The 22,428-nt window shown below is 51.9% G+C and overlaps 1 protein-coding gene across 1 annotated transcript in view; it reads left to right on the forward strand.

Moving 5' to 3' along the window:
• Positions 1-22,428, forward strand: part of EPHA8 (EPH receptor A8) — a 213,007-nt gene that overhangs the window by 98,585 nt on the left and 91,994 nt on the right. Inside the window, exon 3 of the mRNA XM_073656022.1 lies at positions 8,736-9,399. Coding sequence (XP_073512123.1) covers positions 8,736-9,399 — 664 coding nt within the window. The remainder of the gene's footprint in view (positions 1-8,735; positions 9,400-22,428) is intronic.

Genomic DNA, 22,428 nt, shown 5'->3' on the forward strand with positions numbered 1-22,428 from the left:
GCCCAATGTTAGTCTATGGGAGACCCGAGCATTTTTGCGGCGGCACCCCCGGCAGTCTGTAGAAAGCCTAAAAATGATAGTGACAGTTCTCAAATGACATGGGGACAGCATGGGGATCACCCCAGGAAGCATTTCTGACCCCAAGGTCACTGCTGTCAACAACGTGGTCAGAGGTATTAAGCCACTTTTAAGGACTCACAATAAAACGTTCAAAAACGAAACTGAAACTGCTTTCCTGTGAAATATGTTAAGGAACTTCCTTTCCAGGGTAAAGACTTGTGTATAAGGTAAAATAAATAACCAAAACAAAAATACTCCTCCACACCTTGGGCTATGTTCACAAGTAGCATTTTTTATGCGTTTTTGCACTTTTATATTGCTTTCAACCAAGATAAATGCATTCACCGGGAAATGTCATTTTAACATTTTACAACCTTATCTGGCCATGTGCTGTGTGACACATGCATACAGTGCTGAAAAGACGTGGGAACAGCATGGGGAAGACCCCTGGAAGCATCTCTGACACCCAGGTCACTGCCTAAAAGTGTGCCCATCAGAAGTGATCCTTGCCGCATCAGAAGATGCAGACTTGCAACTATCCCCGTGCAAGTCCTTGTCCCAGGGCAGTGTTCAATTGTACCTCCACCATTCCTTCCAATGCAAGCACAAGTATGCAGCCTGCCACCCACCCACCCCCAGGCTGCAATACCATACTGCTAGCTTGCACTTGAAATGGGGCCTTTTAGTTTGGAGGAGGCCGAAGCTGGCCACTACCTCATGGCTACTTCGGCAGCGAGGTATCCATGCTCAGTCCCCAGCCGCCCGGCGGCCGGGTGTCCACACATGGTCCCCAGCCGCCTGGGGGCGGCCGGGTGTCCATAAACGGTCCCCAGCCGCCCCTATTTCTCCTTGGAACATCCCCCCACACTTTTATTAGCCCAGCTTGCTTTAGGGTAGCATTGGACGAGCCCACCAGACAACCAGACTCCTCCGGTGGGCCCTGGCTTCTCCATCAGGGAAGTTGAGAGTGCCAAGGTGAGGAGCATGATGATGATGATAGAAGTTAGCATCTGCTTTGTTTTCTTGAAATGGAAGCGCATGTATGTAGTAGCGGCTAGGCCTGAGGTGGTCAGCGTTTTGGCGCATATCCTACCTCCTCCGAGGATTGCTGGATGTTTTCCTGCTACTATCCCAGTTCTATGACTCCTGTTAAAACAAAGCTTCAGGTGATGAATGATGGATGAGGTGGTGGCAAAGGAGAAAGAGCAGGAGGAACAGGGACCATTCACATCAATATCAGGCCAGTCAACCACATATATCTTGTAGGATATGTTTCTGTACCAAAAGGAGCGGTTCAGCTACACAGTTATAGGGCATACTGTGAGTGCAATGCCTACCAAAAATTTTGAGGCACTCCAATGCCCCTTGGAAGTGACATGGAGGTCAGAGGGCCGTAAGTAAACCTTTTTTTTCCATTTATAGCAACTGGGTCTCCTGTACACTGTTGGCCTAAGCAGTGAATGGAAGGCTTTCCAAAAATTATGAGGAACTGCAATGCCCCTTGAAACAGACGTGGATTACAGTGTACTAAAAACCTTCTACCCATTATTGGGGAGTGGGTCTCCCTTAGTGTTCACCTTTGCATTGAAAAGCAAAAGCTGACTAAAATTAGGAGGAAATGCAATGCCCGTTGGAAGAGTCGTGGAGGTCACAGTGATATAAAAAGACAATATCAATGCCCCTTGGAAAAGTGGTGGAGGTCACAGTCACAGTAGCTTAACAAGACGGTTTTAATGCCCCTTGGAAGAGACGTGGAGGTCGCAGTAGCTTAACAAGACGGTTTTAATGCCCCTTGGAAGAGCCATGCAGTACAGCATCTTAAAAACATTAGTCCCATTATTGGGGAGTGGGTCTCCCACAGTCTTTGCTTATGCCTTCCAAGCAAAAGCTGCCAAAAATTAGGACGGAGGAACTTGCAATGCTGGCAACATGGACCAAGGTCACCCTGGTGGTATAGTGGTGGTGGTGGAGGCTGAGGATAAGGAGAAGAGCAAAATACAGCCAAAATGAGGAAGCGTATACCCATGTGTGGGTGTGAAGCGGTGCATGGGAATACACCTCCCGAAATAACACAGTGGATTTGACTTTATGTTACTCTGCTGTCATTTGGTGGTGATGAGAAGTCTGGCCCAATCCAGCCCTTGTTCATTTTGATAAGGGACAGCTTGTCAGCATTGTCAGTTGACAGGCGAGTGCGCTTATCAGTTATAATTCCCTCAGCGGCACTAAAAACACGCTCCGATAACACGCTAGCGGCAGGGCAGGCCAGGACCTCCAAGGCGTACAGAGCGAGTTCATTCCAAGTGTCCAGCTTGGATACCCAATAATTAAAAGGCACAGAGGAATTACGGAGGACACTGGTACGGTCGGCAAGGTACTCCCTCACCATCTTTTGAAACTTTCCACTCCTTGTGAGAGTACCCCGCGCCTCAGGGCCTGTAAGCTGGGCGGGTCTTAGAAAACTGTCCCAGAACGTTGATAGTGTTCCCCTGCCTCTGCTGGATTGGGGTTGCGTCTCTCTCGCCTGTACGCCTTGGTTGGTCAACGAACTGTGACCTCTGCCGCTGTTCAGATGGGAATTTTTTTAACAGTTCTGCAGCAAGGGCCTTCTGGTACTGCCCCATTTTTGTAGACCTCTCCACCTCAGGAATAAGAGAGTGAAAGTTCTCCTTGTAGCGGGGGTCTAAAAGTGTCACCAACCAGTAATGACTGTCACCCAACATTTTGACAACACGAGGGTCACGGTTAAGGCAGCGTAACATTTAGTCAGTCATGCGTGATAGACTGATAATAGGCAAGACTTCCGTGTCCTCACCAAGATGAAGACTGACCATGCTTTCCTCCTCCTCCTCCTCCTCCCTGTCCTCAGGCCACCTACGCTGAACCAACGGTATGACAGTTGTACAGGTACTACCGTCTACATCGCATGATACCAGCTCCTGTTCTTCCTCCTCCTCTCCCTCATTGTCCCCCAATGCACGTTGGGATGAGATGAGGCTGGGCTGTGTGTAACCGACCGCTACGGGTTCTTCATCCATCTCATCATACTCTGGCTGCAATGCCTCCTCTTTAATTCTCTGCACAGAGCGTTGCAAAAGACAGACAAGTGGGATGCTGATGCTAATGATGGCGTCATCGCCACTCACCATCTGGGTGGACTCCTCAAAGTTTGTCAGGATGGTACACATGTCAGACATCCAGGTCCACTCCTGAGGTCTTATGTGTGGAGTCTGACCGGAATATCGACGGCCTTGTTGCAGCTGGTACTCCACAACTGCTCTCTTCTGCTCACAAATCCTTTGCAACATGTGGAGGGTAGAGTTCCAACACCAGTTGGTGTGCCGGAAGCTGCAAACGCTGCTGCAACACAGCAAGGGCGGCGGAAGCTGTAGCCAACTTCCGAAAATGAGCTGACAGGCGGCGTACTTTGACAAGCAGATCTGGGGTACAATTTAAGAAACCGCTGAACCACGAGGTTAAGCACATGAGCCAGGCATGGTACATGTGTGATCTCGCCTCGCCTCAGAGCCGCCACCAGGTTACGGCCATTGTCACACACGACCATGCCGGGATGTAGGTTCAGCGGTCTCAGCCACAGATCTGCCTGCTCTTTCACAGCTGTCCACAACTCACAAGCAGTGTGAGGTTTTTCACCTAAGCTTATGAGTTTCAGCACAGCCTGTTGCTGCTTGGCTGAGGCAGTACTGCAGTGCTTCCAGCTTGTAACTGATGTGTTGATATCTGAGATGGAGGCTGAACATGAGGAGGAGGAGGAGGATGATGCGCAGGAGCTGTACACTGTGGGGGCAACTCTGACTGACATAGGGCCCGCAATCCTCGGTGTGGGGAGGATGTGTTCCGTCCCAAGGTCCGACTGGGTCCTGGCTTCCACTATGTTTACCCAGTGTGCCGTCAGGGAGATGTACCGTCCCTGGCCACAAGCACTTGTTCACGTGTCCATTGTCAGGTGGACTCTCCCAGTAACTGCGTTGTTGAGGGCACGGCAGATGTTTTGGGACACGTGCTTGTCTAGTGCGGGGATGGCACACCGGGCAAAATAGTGTCGGCTGGGGACCGAGTTCCAAGGGACGGCCACCGACATAAGGTTGCGGAAGGAGTCCATTTCCACCAGCCTAAAAGGCAGCATTTCCAACGCAAGCAGTTGTGAAATGTGCGAATTTAGGACTGTGGCCTGTGGGACGTTAGCTGCGAATTTCTGCTTTCGTTCAAAGCTCTGGGATATGGACAATTGAACGCTGCGGTGGGACGTGGACGTTGATGCTGTTTCTTGAGAAACTGCCATAATAAGTGAAGACTGAGAGGAGGGGGCATCTTTACATGCAGTATGGACAGGGCATTGCCTTGCACGCACAACAGGTATTTTTTTTACACTTCCAACAGCGGAAGAAGCAGTGATGACACCTGCTGACACTGGTCGTGGACCCTGGGGTTCACCCCACAAAGTCGGGTGCTTTGCTGCCATGTGCCTGATCATGCTGGTGGTGGTCAGGCTGGTAGTTTTGTCACCCTTGCTGATACTGGCATGGCAGGTGGTACAAATGGCCTTTTTGGGGTTATCAGCAGAGTCTTTAAAAAAATTCCAGACTCTGGAAGACCTACAGGTTGTACTGGCAACGTCCCTCGTGTTGGTGTTACGGGGAACTGTTGCCCGCCTTCTGTGTGTGGCCACCACACTACTTCTTCTTGCCTGTTGGGGTACTCTGCCTCCCTCCCCCTATGTGCTGCTGGCCTCACTCTGCGTGTCCTCCTGCCACGTTGGGTCAGTTACTAGATCATCCACCACCTCCTCCTCTTCCACTTCTGCACCACGGTCCTCATCCTCACTTCCTGGCAATTGTGTCTCGTCATCGTCCACCTCTTGTGACAAATTGCCAGCGTTACCTTCCTGTGGCCGTGGCTGTTCAAATATTTGGGCATCGCTACATGGGATCTCCTCTTCCACCACTTCAAGCGGAGCAGGCGAGGGGCACAAATATGGAAATGGACCAGTGAACAGCTCTTCAGAGTGTCCAAGTGTGGGATCAGTTGCTGTCTGACGACACTCGGCATTGTGGGAGGAAGGAGCATCAGGGTGAGGAGGAGTATGCGGTCGAGACTCACGGCTACTAAGAGTTGACCGTGTGGAAGACTGACCAGAGGTGGTGGTGCCCAGGTGACTGGAAGTATTATCTGCTATCCAATTAATAACCTGTTCACACTGATCAGTTTGCAATACTGGTGTTGTTGTGTGCTTCCATAGTAATTCATTCAAGAAGTGGGAGCGAGAAGATGTGGCTGTTGGTTGTGGCACATTTTCACCTTGGCCACCGCCCCGTCCTCTGCACGCACCATCACCAGAACGTCCACTTCCACGTCCCTTGCCACGCGCCTTGCCCATTGTAAATGAAGTAAAATAGCTTACACTCGTACTATCAATGGAAAAAGGGTAATAAAAAGGAGATTTGAACCGTGGAAGAGGAAAACCACAGTTCTAGTTCTCTGGCCTACACCAGAATCTTTTAAACAATCTGAACAATCAGGGAGGCACTATTACTGTTTTTTTTTACGTAAAACAGGCCAAAAGCTGGATAATGCTGAGATTTGAACCGGAGAACTTCAAAACCACAGTTATAGTTATGTGGCGTACACCAGACCCATATAGTATAATACAGCTCCATATGCCCCCATGTAGTATATTGCAGCCCCATATACCCCCATATAGTATAATGTAGCCCCATATGCCCCCATGTAGTATAATGCAGCCCCATATAGTATAATCCAACCCCATATGCCGCGATATAGTATAATGCAGCCCCATATGCCGCCATATAGTATAATACAGCTCCATATGCCCCCATGTAGTATATTGCAGCCCCATATACCCCCATATAGTATAATGCAGCTCCATATGCCCCCATGTAGTATAATGCAGCCCCATATAGTATAATCCAACCCCATATGCCGCCATATAGTATAATGCAGCTCCATATGCCGCCATATAGTATAATACAGCTCCATATGCCCCCATGTAGTATAATACAGCTCCATATGCCCCCATGTAGTATATTGCAGCCCCATATACCCCCATATAGTATAATGCAGCTCCATATGCCCCCATGTAGTATAATGCAGCCCCATATAGTATAATCCAACCCCATATGCCGCCATATAGTATAATGCAGCTCCATATGCAGCCCGATATGCCCCCATATAGTATAATGCAGCCCGATATGCCCCCATATAGTATAATGCAGCCCTATATGCTGTGTGGCAAGACGACTCGCTCGGCTCTCCAGGAGGCAGACTCAGGACACACGTTCTCAGGTTACCTTTCTGCTGGTTTATTGTCTGGAATAAACTCGTGCAGGGTTTCTCAGAAAAAATAAACAAGACCCCTCTGGGTTAAACGGAAAAACAAAACAAAGTATAACTCAGTCCATAGTTGAGCGGGTTCCGCCCGCTCTCGGCAGCATAAACTGCACAGGTAACAAGCTCTGCAGCTTCCACAATACTGTCTGGAGACTTCCCTCTCCAGACCACACTTCACAGGAAAAAAACAGGACTGAGCTTTTACACATTGCTCAGCCACACCCTGAGGGGAGGTAGGGGGAATGGCGTCCCGCCCTCTTTGCCATTCCCATAAAACCGCACACCCTTTAACAGAGTAAATCTACCAGCATATAACACGCTGGCAGAAAAATAAAGGTCTTAGTTCACACAGGAGAGCATCCTGAGTGACACATACCTCCCCTCACATATAAAACCAGTGACACTGTCACAGCTGCAATATAGTATAATGCAGCTCCATATGCCCCCATATAGTATAATGCAGCCCGATATGCCCCCATATAGTATTATGCAGCCCCATATTCCCCCATATAGTATAATGCAGCCTCATATAGTATAATCCAACCCCATATGCCCTATATAGTATAATGCAGCTCCATATGCCCCCATATCGTATAATGCTGCCCCACCATTTGCCCCCATATAGTGTAATGCAGCCCCATATAGTATAATGCAGTCCTATATGCCCCATATAGTATAATGCAGCTCCATATGCCCCCATATAGTATAATATAGGCCCATATGCCCCCATATAGTATAATGCTGCCCCATATAGTATAATGCAGCCCCATATAGTATAATGCAGGCCCATATAGTATAATGCTGCCCCATATAGTATAATGCTGCCCCACATAGTATAATGCAGCCCCATATAGTATAATGCAGGCCCATATAGTATAATGCAGGCCCATATGCCCCCATGTAGTATATTTTCGCCCCATATAGTATAATGCAGGCCCATATAGTATGGTCCTGCAGCAACAACTAAGGGAAGCTCCATCACTGACTACTGGGCGCAGCTACTACTAAGGGAGGCTCCATCACTGACTACCGGGCGCAGCTACAACTAAGAGAGGCTCCATCACTGACTACCGGGCGCAGCTACAACTAAGGGAGGCTCCATCACTGACTACCGGGCGCAGCTTCAACTAAGGGAGGCTCCATCACTGACTACCGGGCGCAGCTACAACTAAGGGAGGCTCCATCACTGACTACTGGGCGCAGCTACAACTAAGGGAGGCTCCATCACTGACTACTGGGCGCAGCTACAACTAAGGGAGGCTCCATCACTGACTACCGGGCGCAGCTACAACTAAGGGAGGCTCCATCACTGACTACCGGGCGCAGCTACAACTAAGGGAGGCTCCATCACTGACTACCGGGCGCAGCTACTACTAAGGGAGGCTCCATCACTGACTACCGGGCGCAGCTACAACTAAGGGAGGCTCCATCACTGACTACCGGGCGCAGCTTCAACTAAGGGAGGCTCCATCACTGACTACCGGGCGCAGCTACTACTAAGGGAGGCTCCATCACTGACTACCGGGCGCAGCTACTACTAAGGGAGGCTCCATCACTGACTACCGGGCGCAGCTACTACTAAGGGAGGCTCCATCACTGACTACCGGGCGCAGCTACTACTAAGGGAGGCTCCATCACTGACTACCGGGCGCAGCTACAACTAAGGGAGGCTCCATCACTGACTACTGGGCGCAGCTACAACTAAGGGAGGCTCCATCACTGACTACCGGGCGCAGCTACAACTAAGGGAGGCTCCATCACTGACTACCGGGCGCAGCTACAACTAAGGGAGGCTCCATCACTGACTACCGGGCGCAGCTACAACTAAGAGAGGCTCCATCACTGACTACCGGGCGCAGCTACAACTAAGGGAGGCTCCATCACTGACTACCGGGCGCAGCTACAACTAAGGGAGGCTCCATCACTGACTACGGAGCGCAGCTACAACTAAGGGAGGCTCCATCACTGACTACCGGGCGCAGCTACTACTAAGGGAGGCTCCATCACTGGCTACCGGGCGCAGCTACAACTAAGGGAGGCTCCATCACTGACTACTGGGCGCAGCTACAACTAAGGGAGGCTCCATCACTGACTACGGAGCGCAGCTACAACTAAGGGAGGCTCCATCACTGGCTACCGGGCGCAGACTGTCAGGTCATGAGGAATCCAAGAACTATCAACATAGCCGTTTCTATTGTGTATAGTTGTGTGAATGGTTGTGAAAGGTGATGGTGTCTGAGTTGGAGTTGTGTTTGATATCAGTTATGCATGTCACACAAACCGTTGTCATCTTCTATCTTTCACAGTGGGACTCTATCAATGAAATGGATGAGTTCTTCAGCCCCATCCATACCTACCAAGTGTGCAATGTCATGACTCCAAACCAAAACAACTGGCTGCGGACAAACTGGGTGCAAAGAGATGGCGCTCGCCGGGTATATGCGGAGATCAAGTTCACACTGAGAGATTGTAACAGTATGCCAGGGGTGCTGGGCACCTGTAAAGAAACCTTCAACTTGTACTACATGGAGAGTGACCGGGACCTGGGCAGCAGCACTAGAGAGAGTCAGTTCATGAAGATCGACACGATAGCTGCAGATGAGAGTTTTACCAATGTGGATCTTGGGGTACGGAGACTCAAGCTTAATACAGAAGTCCGAGATGTGGGGCCCCTGAACAGACGTGGATTTTATTTGGCATTTCAGGACATAGGGGCCTGTATTGCCATTGTATCAGTGAGAGTATATTATAAGAAGTGTCCTTCAATGGTGCGTAACTTGGCTGCCTTCTCAGAAGCAGTGACCGGAGCTGACTCATCATCCTTGGTGGAAGTCCGCGGAGAATGTGTGGGACACTCAGAGGAGAGAGACACCCCAAAAATGTATTGTAGCGCAGAAGGAGAATGGCTTGTTCCCATTGGGAAGTGTGTGTGCAGCGCTGGCTTTGAGGAACGAAGTGATTCTTGTGTAGGTAAGTTTGAAAAACTGGAGAAAAGTATTTCCAGTATCTTCAGTATAACTTTTGAGACTTTATTAATAGCCTATATCCTATTGTAATGCGGTACTAGGTGCCAGGGAGTGGATATAGGCCAAGCAGAATTTTCGAGGTCAGGACTAGAGGAGAACAAAAACATTTCTGGGAGGTTTGTGAGGATTTGAGGGGATTTATCTGCATCAATCTCCCCACTTCAGAAGACCTCCTATCTGTGACTCCTGTGGAAATTTTATGTGGGTGTAGGACAAGTTGTCTTTCTGTCTCAGGCCATGAGAAGCTCACAATACAGTCAACAGGTCACTAGTCTCACGCCATGGCTGTGCTCATCAAAATCAGCCACAGCTCCTCCTAGATTTTCCACCACAGCTCCTTCTTAGATCTCAGGCCACAGCTCTTTCTAGATATCTGGCCACAACTATTCCTAGAACTCAGAAGAACTGCTTCCATGGTCTCAGGTTATAGTCTCTGTCACTGTCTTAAGACACTGATCCTGTCACTTTTTCAGGCCACACAGCTCTTCTCACATTCTCAAGCCACACAGCTCTTCTCACATTCTTAAGCCACACAGCTCTCCTGTGATCCTGTGTTTCATAGTCCTCAGTTCACACAACTCCCCCAATGTTTGTTCTTAGGCTACAAAACTCATTTCAGTTTCTCAGGCCACACAGCTCCTCACACATTCTCAGGTCACACAGCTCCTCCCACATTCTCAGGCCACACTGCTCCTCACACATTCTCAGGTCACACAGCTCCTCCCACATTCTCAGGTCACACAGCTCCTCCCACATTCTCAGGCGACACAGCTCCTTCCACATTATGAGATCCCACAGCTCCTTCCATGTTCTCAGGTTGCACAATTGCTACCACTTTTTCAGGTTAGGCAGCTGCTCCCACGTTCTTAGGTTACATAGCTCCTCCCATCTTCTCAGGCTACACAGCTCCTCTCACGTTTTCAGGTTACACAGCTTATCCCATGTTCTTAAACCACACAGCTCCTCCTGTGATCTCAGGTCTCAATGTTCTCAGGTCATGCAGCTCATCCCACATTCATCCTCAAGCAATACAGCTTCTCCCACTTTCTCAGGTCACACAGCTTTTCCACATTTCAGGTCACACAGCTCCTCCCACATTCTCGGATTAAATAGCTCCTCCCATGTTCTTAGGTCACACAGTACTTCCCATGTTCTCGGGTTACACAGTTCCTCCTGCTCAGTCGGGTCACACAGCTCCTCCCAAGTTCTGAGGTTTTACAGCTCCTCTCACATTCTCAGGTCACACAGCTCCTCCAATGTTCTCAGGTCACACAGCTCCTCCAATGTTCTCAGGTCACACAGCTCCTCTCACATTCTCAGGTCACACAGCTCCTCCCATGTTCGTTCTCAGTTCACACAGCTCCTCCCATGTTCTCAGATCACATAGCTCCTCCAATGTTCTCAGGTCACACAGCTCCTCCCATGTTCTCAGATCACATAGCTCCTCCCATGTTCTCAGGTCACACAGCTCCTCCCATGTTCCCAGGTCACACAGCTCCTCCCATGTTCTCAGGTCACACAGCTCCTCCCATGTTCTCAGGTCACACAGCTCCTCCCACATTCTCAGGCGACTCAGCTCCTTCCACATTCTCAGGTCACACAGCTCCTCCCACATTCTCAGGCCACACAGCTCCTCCCACATTCTCAGGTCACACAGCTCCTCACACATTCTCAGGTCACAAAGCTCCTCCCACATTCTCAGGCGACACAGCTCCTCCCACATTCTCAGGTCACACAGCTCCTCCCACATTCTCAGGTCACACAGCTCCTCACACATTCTCAGGCGACACAGCTCCTTTCACATTCTCAGGTCACACAGCTCCTCCCACGTTCTCAAGTCAAACTGCTTCTCCCTCATTCTTAGGTTTCACAGCTTTTCCCAAGTTTCAGGTCACACAGCTTCTCAGCCTCTCCCACATTCTCAAGTTCCACAGCTCCTCCTACAGTCTCAGGTTGCACAGCTCCTCCCACATTCTCAGGTCACACAGCTCCTTCCACATTCTCAGGTCACACAGCTCCTCCCACATTCTCAGATCACATAGCTCCTCCCACATTCTCAGGCCACACAGCTCCTCCCACATTCTCGGGTCACACAGCTCCTCCCACACTCTCATGTCACACAGCTCCTCACACATTCTCAGGTCACACAGCTCCTCCCACATTCTCAGGTCGCACAGCTCCTCGCACATTCTCAGGCGACAGAGCTCCTTCCACATTCTCAGGCCACACAGCTCCTTCCACATTCTCAGGCCACACAGCTCCTCCAACATTCTCAGGTCACACAGCTCCTCCCACATTCTCAGGCCACACAGCTCCTCACACTTTCTCAGGCGACAGAGCTCCTTCCACATTCTCAGGCCACACAGCTCCTCCCACATTCTCAGGTCACACAGCTCCTTCCACATTCTCAGGTCACACTGCTCCTCCCACATTCTCAGATCACATAGCTCCTCCCACATTCTCAGGCCACACAGCTCCTCCCACATTCTCGGGTCACACAGCTCCTCCCACACTCTCATGTCACACAGCTCCTCACACATTCTCAGGTCACACAGCTCCTCCCACATTCTCAGGTCGCACAGCTCCTCGCACATTCTCAGGCGACAGAGCTCCTTCCACATTCTCAGGCCACACAGCTCCTCCCACATTCTCAGGCCACACAGCTCCTTCCACATTCTCAGGCCACACAGCTCCTCCAACATTCTCAGGTCACACAGCTCCTCCCACATTCTCAGGCCACACAGCTCCTCACACTTTCTCAGGTGACAGAGCTCCTTCCACATTCTCAGGCCACACAGCTCCTCCCACATTCTCAGGTCACAAAGCTCCTCCCACATTCTCAGGTGACACAGCTCCTCCCACATTCTCAGGTCACACAGCTCCTCCCACATTCTCAGGTCACACAGCTCCTCACACGTTCTCAAGTCAAACTGCTTCTCCCTCATTCTTAGGTTTCACAGCTTTTCCCAAGTTTCAGGTCACACAGCTTCTCAGCCTCTCCCACATTCTCAAGTTCCACAGCTCCTCCTACAGTCTCAGGTTGCACAGCTCCTCCCACATTGTCAGGTCACACAGCTCCTTCCACATTCTCAGGTCACACAGCTCCTCCCACATTCTCAGATCACATAGCTCCTCCCACATTCTCAGGCCACACAGCTCCTCCCACATTCTCGGGTCACACAGCTCCTCCCACACTCTCATGTCACACAGCTCCTCACACATTCTCAGGTCACACAGCTCCTCCCACATTCTCAGGTCGCACAGCTCCTCGCACATTCTCAGGCGACAGAGCTCCTTCCACATTCTCAGGCCACACAGCTCCTTCCACATTCTCAGGCCACACAGCTCCTCCAACATTCTCAGGTCACACAGCTCCTCCCACATTCTCAGGCCACACAGCTCCTCACACTTTCTCAGGCGACAGAGCTCCTTCCACATTCTCAGGCCACACAGCTCCTCCCACATTCTCAGGTCACACAGCTCCTTCCACATTCTCAGGTCACACAGCTCCTCCCACATTCTCAGATCACATAGCTCCTCCCACATTCTCAGGCCACACAGCTCCTCCCACATTCTCGGGTCACACAGCTCCTCCCACATTCTGAGGTCCCACAGCTCCTTCCACATTCTCAGGCCACACAGCTCCTCCCACATTCTCAGGTCACACAGCTCCTCTCACATTCTCAGGTCACACAGCTCCTCCAATGTTCTCAGGTCACACAGCTCCTCCAATGTTCTCAGGTCACACAGCTCCTCTCTCATTCTCAGGTCACACAGCTCCTCCCATGTTCATTCTCAGGTCACACAGCTCCTCCCATGTTCTCAGGTCACACAGCTCCTCCCACATTCTCAGGTCGCACAGCTCCTCGCACATTCTCAGGCGACAGAGCTCCTTCCACATTCTCAGGCCACACAGCTCCTTCCACATTCTCAGGCCACACAGCTCCTCCAACATTCTCAGGTCACACAGCTCCTCCCACATTCTCAGGCCACACAGCTCCTCACACTTTCTCAGGCGACAGAGCTCCTTCCACATTCTCAGGCCACACAGCTCCTCCCACATTCTCAGGTCACACAGCTCCTTCCACATTCTCAGGTCACACTGCTCCTCCCACATTCTCAGATCACATAGCTCCTCCCACATTCTCAGGCCACACAGCTCCTCCCACATTCTCGGGTCACACAGCTCCTCCCACACTCTCATGTCACACAGCTCCTCACACATTCTCAGGTCACACAGCTCCTCCCACATTCTCAGGTCGCACAGCTCCTCGCACATTCTCAGGCGACAGAGCTCCTTCCACATTCTCAGGCCACACAGCTCCTCCCACATTCTCAGGCCACACAGCTCCTTCCACATTCTCAGGCCACACAGCTCCTCCAACATTCTCAGGTCACACAGCTCCTCCCACATTCTCAGGCCACACAGCTCCTCACACTTTCTCAGGTGACAGAGCTCCTTCCACATTCTCAGGCCACACAGCTCCTCCCACATTCTCAGGTCACAAAGCTCCTCCCACATTCTCAGGTGACACAGCTCCTCCCACATTCTCAGGTCACACAGCTCCTCCCACATTCTCAGGTCACACAGCTCCTCACACGTTCTCAAGTCAAACTGCTTCTCCCTCATTCTTAGGTTTCACAGCTTTTCCCAAGTTTCAGGTCACACAGCTTCTCAGCCTCTCCCACATTCTCAAGTTCCACAGCTCCTCCTACAGTCTCAGGTTGCACAGCTCCTCCCACATTGTCAGGTCACACAGCTCCTTCCACATTCTCAGGTCACACAGCTCCTCCCACATTCTCAGATCACATAGCTCCTCCCACATTCTCAGGCCACACAGCTCCTCCCACATTCTCGGGTCACACAGCTCCTCCCACACTCTCATGTCACACAGCTCCTCACACATTCTCAGGTCACACAGCTCCTCCCACATTCTCAGGTCGCACAGCTCCTCGCACATTCTCAGGCGACAGAGCTCCTTCCACATTCTCAGGCCACACAGCTCCTTCCACATTCTCAGGCCACACAGCTCCTCCAACATTCTCAGGTCACACAGCTCCTCCCACATTCTCAGGCCACACAGCTCCTCACACTTTCTCAGGCGACAGAGCTCCTTCCACATTCTCAGGCCACACAGCTCCTCCCACATTCTCAGGTCACACAGCTCCTTCCACATTCTCAGGCCACACAGCTCCTCCCACATTCTCAGATCACATAGCTCCTCCCACATTCTCAGGCCACACAGCTCCTCCCACATTCTCGGGTCACACAGCTCCTCCCACATTCTGAGGTCCCACAGCTCCTTCCACATTCTCAGGCCACACAGCTCCTCCCACATTCTCAGGTCACACAGCTCCTCTCACATTCTCAGGTCACACAGCTCCTCCAATGTTCTCAGGTCACACAGCTCCTCCAATGTTCTCAGGTCACACAGCTCCTCTCTCATTCTCAGGTCACACAGCTCCTCCCATGTTCATTCTCAGGTCACACAGCTCCTCCCATGTTCTCAGGTCACACAGCTCATCCTATCTTCTCCAGTTGCACAGCTTCCCACAGTTTCTCAGGTCACACAGATTCTCCCACATTCTAAGGTTGCACAGCTTTTCCTATATTCCCAGGCCACACAGCTTGTTCCACATTCTGAGGTCCCACAGCTCCTTCCATGTTCTCAGGTTGCACAATTGCTACCACTTTCTCAGGTTAGGCAGCTGCTCCCACGTTCTTAGGTTACGTAGCTCCTCCCATCTTCTCAGGCTACACAGCTCCTCTCACGTTTTCAGGTTACACAGCTTATCCCATGTTCTCAAGCCACACAGCTCCTCCTGTGATCTCAGGTCTCAATGTTCTCAAGTCATGCAGCTCATCCCACATTCATCCTCAAGCCATACAGCTTCTCCCACTTTCTCAGGTCACACAGCTTTTCCACATTTCAGGTCACACAGCTCCTCCCACATTCTCGGATTAAATAGCTCCTCCCATGTTCTTAGGTCACACAGTACTTCCCATGTTCTCGGGTTACACAGTTCCTCCTGCTCAGTCGGGTCACACAGCTCCTCCCAAGTTCTGAGGTTTTACAGCTCCTCTCACATTCTCAGGTCACACAGCTCCTCCAATGTTCTCAGGTCACACAGCTCCTCCAATGTTCTCAGGTCACACAGCTCCTCTCACATTCTCAGGTCACACAGCTCCTCCCATGTTCGTTCTCAGTTCACACAGCTCCTCCCATGTTCTCAGATCACATAGCTCCTCCAATGTTCTCAGGTCACACAGCTCCTCCCATGTTCTCAGATCACATAGCTCCTCCCATGTTCTCAGGTCACACAGCTCCTCCCATGTTCCCAGGTCACACAGCTCCTCCCATGTTCTCAGGTCACACAGCTCCTCCCATGTTCTCAGGTCACACAGCTCCTCCCACATTCTCAGGCGACTCAGCTCCTTCCACATTCTCAGGTCACACAGCTCCTCCCACATTCTCAGGCCACACAGCTCCTCCCACATTCTCAGGTCACACAGCTCCTCACACATTCTCAGGTCACAAAGCTCCTCCCACATTCTCAGGCGACACAGCTCCTCCCACATTCTCAGGTCACACAGCTCCTCCCACATTCTCAGGTCACACAGCTCCTCACACATTCTCAGGCGACACAGCTCCTTTCACATTCTCAGGTCACACAGCTCCTCCCACGTTCTCAAGTCAAACTGCTTCTCCCTCATTCTTAGGTTTCACAGCTTTTCCCAAGTTTCAGGTCACACAGCTTCTCAGCCTCTCCCACATTCTCAAGTTCCACAGCTCCTCCTACAGTCTCAGGTTGCACAGCTCCTCCCACATTCTCAGGTCACACAGCTCCTTCCACATTCTCAGGTCACACAGCTCCTCCCACATTCTCAGATCACATAGCTCCTCCCACATTCTCAGGCCACACAGCTCCTCCCACATTCTCGGGTCACACAGCTCCTCCCACACTCTCATGTCACACAGCTCCTCACACATTCTCAGGTCACACAGCTCCTCCCACATTCTCAGGTCGCACAGCTCCTCGCACATTCTCAGGCGACAGAGCTCCTTCCACATTCTCAGGCCACACAGCTCCTTCCACATTCTCAGGCCACACAGCTCCTCCAACATTCTCAGGTCACACAGCTCCTCCCACATTCTCAGGCCACACAGCTCCTCACACTTTCTCAGGCGACAGAGCTCCTTCCACATTCTCAGGCCACACAGCTCCTCCCACATTCTCAGGTCACACAGCTCCTTCCACATTCTCAGGTCACACTGCTCCTCCCACATTCTCAGATCACATAGCTCCTCCCACATTCTCAGGCCACACAGCTCCTCCCACATTCTCGGGTCACACAGCTCCTCCCACACTCTCATGTCACACAGCTCCTCACACATTCTCAGGTCACACAGCTCCTCCCACATTCTCAGGTCGCACAGCTCCTCGCACATTCTCAGGCGACAGAGCTCCTTCCACATTCTCAGGCCACACAGCTCCTCCCACATTCTCAGGCCACACAGCTCCTTCCACATTCTCAGGCCACACAGCTCCTCCAACATTCTCAGGTCACACAGCTCCTCCCACATTCTCAGGCCACACAGCTCCTCACACTTTCTCAGGTGACAGAGCTCCTTCCACATTCTCAGGCCACACAGCTCCTCCCACATTCTCAGGTCACAAAGCTCCTCCCACATTCTCAGGTGACACAGCTCCTCCCACATTCTCAGGTCACACAGCTCCTCCCACATTCTCAGGTCACACAGCTCCTCACACGTTCTCAAGTCAAACTGCTTCTCCCTCATTCTTAGGTTTCACAGCTTTTCCCAAGTTTCAGGTCACACAGCTTCTCAGCCTCTCCCACATTCTCAAGTTCCACAGCTCCTCCTACAGTCTCAGGTTGCACAGCTCCTCCCACATTGTCAGGTCACACAGCTCCTTCCACATTCTCAGGTCACACAGCTCCTCCCACATTCTCAGATCACATAGCTCCTCCCACATTCTCAGGCCACACAGCTCCTCCCACATTCTCGGGTCACACAGCTCCTCCCACACTCTCATGTCACACAGCTCCTCACACATTCTCAGGTCACACAGCTCCTCCCACATTCTCAGGTCGCACAGCTCCTCGCACATTCTCAGGCGACAGAGCTCCTTCCACATTCTCAGGCCACACAGCTCCTTCCACATTCTCAGGCCACACAGCTCCTCCAACATTCTCAGGTCACACAGCTCCTCCCACATTCTCAGGCCACACAGCTCCTCACACTTTCTCAGGCGACAGAGCTCCTTCCACATTCTCAGGCCACACAGCTCCTCCCACATTCTCAGGTCACACAGCTCCTTCCACATTCTCAGGTCACACAGCTCCTCCCACATTCTCAGATCACATAGCTCCTCCCACATTCTCAGGCCACACAGCTCCTCCCACATTCTCGGGTCACACAGCTCCTCCCACATTCTGAGGTCCCACAGCTCCTTCCACATTCTCAGGCCACACAGCTCCTCCCACATTCTCAGGTCACACAGCTCCTCTCACATTCTCAGGTCACACAGCTCCTCCAATGTTCTCAGGTCACACAGCTCCTCCAATGTTCTCAGGTCACACAGCTCCTCTCTCATTCTCAGGTCACACAGCTCCTCCCATGTTCATTCTCAGGTCACACAGCTCCTCCCATGTTCTCAGATCACATAGCTCCTCCAATGTTCTCAGGTCACACAGCTCCTCCCATGTTCTCAGATCACATAGCTCCTCCCATGTTCTCAGGTCACACAGCTCCTCCCATGTTCTCAGGTCACACAGCTCCTCCCATGTTCTCAGGTCACACAGCTCCTCCCATGTTCTCAGGTCACACAGCTCCTCCCACATTCTCAGGCGACTCAGCTCCTTCCACATTCTCAGGTCACACAGCTCCTCCCACATACTCAGGCCACACAGCTCCTCACACATTCTCAGGTCACACAGCTCCTCACACATTCTCAGGTCACACAGCTCCTCCCCCTTTCTCAGGCGACACAGCTCCTCCCAAATTCTCAGGTCACACAGCTCCTCACACATTCTCAGGTCACACAGCTCCTCCCAAATTCTCAGGTCACACAGCTCCTCCCAAATTCTCAGGTCACACAGCTCCTCCCACATTCTCAGGTCACACAGCTCCTCACACATTCTCAGGTTTCACAGCTTTTCCCAAGTTTCAGGTCACACAGCTTCTCAGTCTCTCCCACATTCTCAAGTTCTGCAGCTCCTCCTACATTCTCAGGTTGCACAGCTCCTCCCACATTCTCAGGTCACACAGCTCCTTCCACATTCTCAGGTCACACAGATCCTCCCACATTCTCAGATCACATAGCTATTCCCACATTCTCAGGCCACCCAGCTCCTCACACATTTTGGGGTCACACAGCTCCTCCCACACGCTCAGGTCACACAGCTCCTCACACATTCTCTGGTCACACAGCTCCTCCCACATTCTCAGGTCGCACAGCTCCTCGCACATTCTCAGGCGACAGAGCTCCTTCCACATTCTCAGGCCACTCAGCTCCTTCCACATTCTCAGGTCACACAGCTCCTTCCACATTCTCAGGTCACACAGCTCCTCCCACATTCTCAGGCCACACAGCTCCTCCCACATTCTCAGGCCACACAGCTCCTCCCACAATCTCAGGTCACACAGCTCCTCCCACATTCTCAGGCCACACAGCTCCTCACACTTTCTCAGGCGACAGAGCTCCTTCCACATTCTCAGGCCACACAGCTCCTCCCACATTCTCAGGTCACACAGCTCCTTCCACATTCTCAGGCCACACAGCTCCTCCCACATTCTCAGGCCACACAGCTCCTCACACATTCTCAGGTCACACAGCTCCTCGCACATTCTCAGGCGACAGAGCTCCTTCCACATTCTCAGGCCACACAGCTCCTCCCACATTCTCAGGCCACACAGCTCCTCGCACATTCTCAGGCGACAGAGTTCCTTCCACATTCTCAGGCCACACAGCTCCTCCCACATTCTCAGGCCACACAGCTCCTCGCACATTCTCAGGCGACAGAGCTCCTTTCACATTCTCAGGTCACACAGCTCCTCCCACGTTCTCAAGTCAAACTGCTTCTCCCACATTCTCAGGTTTCACAGCTTTTCCCAAGTTTCAGGTCACACAGCTTCTCAGTCTCTCCCACATTCTCAAGTTCTGCAGCTCCTCCTACATTCTCAGGTTGCACAGCTCCTCCCACATTTTCAGGTCACACAGCTCCTTCCACATTCTCAGGTCACACAGATCCTCCCACATTCTCAGATCACATAGCTCCTCCCACATTCTCAGGTCACACAGATTCTCCCACATTCTAAGGTTGCACAGCTTTTCCTGTGTTCCCAGGCCACACAGCTTGTTCCACATTCGGAGGTCCCACAGCTCCTTCCATGTTCTCAGGTTGCACAATTGCTACCACTTTCTCAGGTTAGGCAGCTGCTCCCACGTTCTTAGGTTACGTAGCTCCTCCCATCTTCTCAGGCTACACAGCTCCTCTCACGTTTTCAGGTTACACAGCTTATCCCATGTTCTCAAGCCACACAGCTCCTCCTGTGATCTCAGGTCTCAATGTTCTCAAGTCATGCAGCTCATCCCACATTCATCCTCAAGCCATACAGCTTCTCCCACTTTCTCAGGTCACACAGCTTTTCCACATTTCAGGTCACACAGCTCCTCCCACATTCTCGGATTGCATAGCTCCTCCCATGTTCTTAGGTCACACAGTTCTTCCCATGTTCTCGGGTTACACAGTTCCTCCTGCACAGTCGGGTCACACAGCTCCTCCAATGTTCTCAAGTCACACAGCTCCTCCCAAGTTCTGAGGTTCTACAGCTCCTCCCACATTCTCAGGTTCCACAGCTCCTCCCATGTTCTCAGATCACATAGCTCCTCCAATGTTCTCAGGTCACACAGCTCCTCCAATGTTCTCAGATCACACAGCTCCTCCAATGTTCTCAGGTCACACAGCTCCTCCAATGTTCTCAGGTCACACAGCTCCTCCAATGTTGTCAGGTGACACAGCTCCTCCCATGTTCTCAGATCACACAGCTCCTCCCATGTCCTCAGGTCACACAGCTCCTCCCATGTTCTCAGGTCACACAGTTCCTCCCATGTTCTCAGGTCACTCAGCTCCTCCCATGTTCTCACGTCACACAGCTCCTCCAATGTTCTCAGGTCACACAGATCCTCCCACATTCTCAGATCACATAGCTCCTCCCACATTCTCAGGCCACACAGCTCCTCACACATTCTCGGGTCACACAGCTCCTCCCACACTCTCAGGTCACACAGCTCCTCACACATTCTCATGTCACACAGCTCCTCGCACATTCTCAGGCGACAGAGCTCCTTCCACATTCTCAGGCCACTCAGCTCCTTCCACATTCTCAGGTCACACAGCTCCTTCCACATTCTCAGGTCACACAGCTCCTCCCACATTCTCAGGCCACACAGCTCCTCCCACATTCTCAGGCCACACAGCTCCTCCCACATTCTCAGGCCACACAGCTCCTTCCACATTCTCAGGCCACACAGCTCCTCCCACATTCTCAGGTCACACAGCTCCTCCCACATTCTCAGGTCACACAGCTCTTCCCACATTCTCAGGCCACACAGCTCCTCACACTTTCTCAGGCGACAGAGCTCCTTCCACATTCTCAGGCCACACAGCTCCTCCCACATTCTCAGGCCACACAGCTCCTCCCACATTCTCAGGCCACACAGCTCCTTCCACATTCTCAGGTCACACAGCTCCTCGCACATTCTCAAGTGACAGAGCTCCTCCCACATTCTCAGGCCACACAGCTCCTCACACATTCTCAGGTGACAGAGCTCCTTCCACATTCTCAGGCCACACAGCTCCTCCCACATTCTCAGGTCACACAGCTCCTCCCACATTCTCAGGCCACACAGCTCCTCGCACATTCTCAGGTGACAGAGCTCCTTCCACATTCTCAGGCCACACAGCTCCTCCCACATTCTCAGGTCACACCGCTCCTCGCACATTCTCAGGCGACAGAGCTCCTTCCACATTCTCAGGACACACAGCTCCTCCCACATTCTCAGGCCACACAGCTCCTCCCACATTCTCAGGTGACACAGCTCCTCCCACATTCTCAGGTGACACAGCTCCCCCCACATTCTCAGGTCACACAGCTCCTCACACATTCTCAGGCCGCGCAGCTCCTCCCACATTCTTAGGCCACACAGCTCCTCACACCTTCTCAGGTCAAACAGCTCCTCACACATTCTCAGGTCCCACAGCTCCTCCCACATTCTCAGGCCACACAGCTCCTCACACATTCTCAGGTCACACAGCTCCTCCCACATTCTCAGGTCACACAGCTCCTTCCACATTCTCAGGCCACACAGCTCCTCACACATTCTCAGGTCACACAGCTCCTCCCACATTCTCAGGTCACACAGCTCCTCCCACATTCTCAGGCGACACAGCTCCTTCCACATTCTCAGGTCACACAGCTCCTCCCACATTCTCAGGCCACACAGCTCCTCACACATTCTCAGGTCACACAGCTCCTCCCACGTTCTCAGGTCACACAGCTCCTCCCACATTCTCAGACGACACAGCTCCTCCCACATTCTCAGGTCACACAGCTCCTCCCACATTCTCAGGTCACACAGCTCCTCCCACATTCTCAGGCCACACAGCTCCTCACACATTCTCAGGTCACACAGCTCCTCACACATTCTCAGGTCACACAGCTCCTCCCATGTTCTCAGGTCACACAGCTCATCCTATCTTCTCCAGTTGCACAGCTTCCCACAGTTTCTCAGGTCACACAGATTCTCCCACATTCTAAGGTTGCACAGCTTTTCCTATATTCCCAGGCCACACAGCTTGTTCCACATTCTGAGGTCCCACAGCTCCTTCCATGTTCTCAGGTTGCACAATTGCTACCACTTTCTCAGGTTAGGCAGCTGCTCCCAC

This window comes from Phyllobates terribilis, unplaced genomic scaffold, assembly GCF_046119375.1.
Source record: "Phyllobates terribilis strain yellow unplaced genomic scaffold, ASM4611937v1 Scaffold_12__6_contigs__length_324123572, whole genome shotgun sequence".
Lineage (NCBI taxonomy): Eukaryota > Metazoa > Chordata > Amphibia > Anura > Dendrobatidae > Phyllobates > Phyllobates terribilis.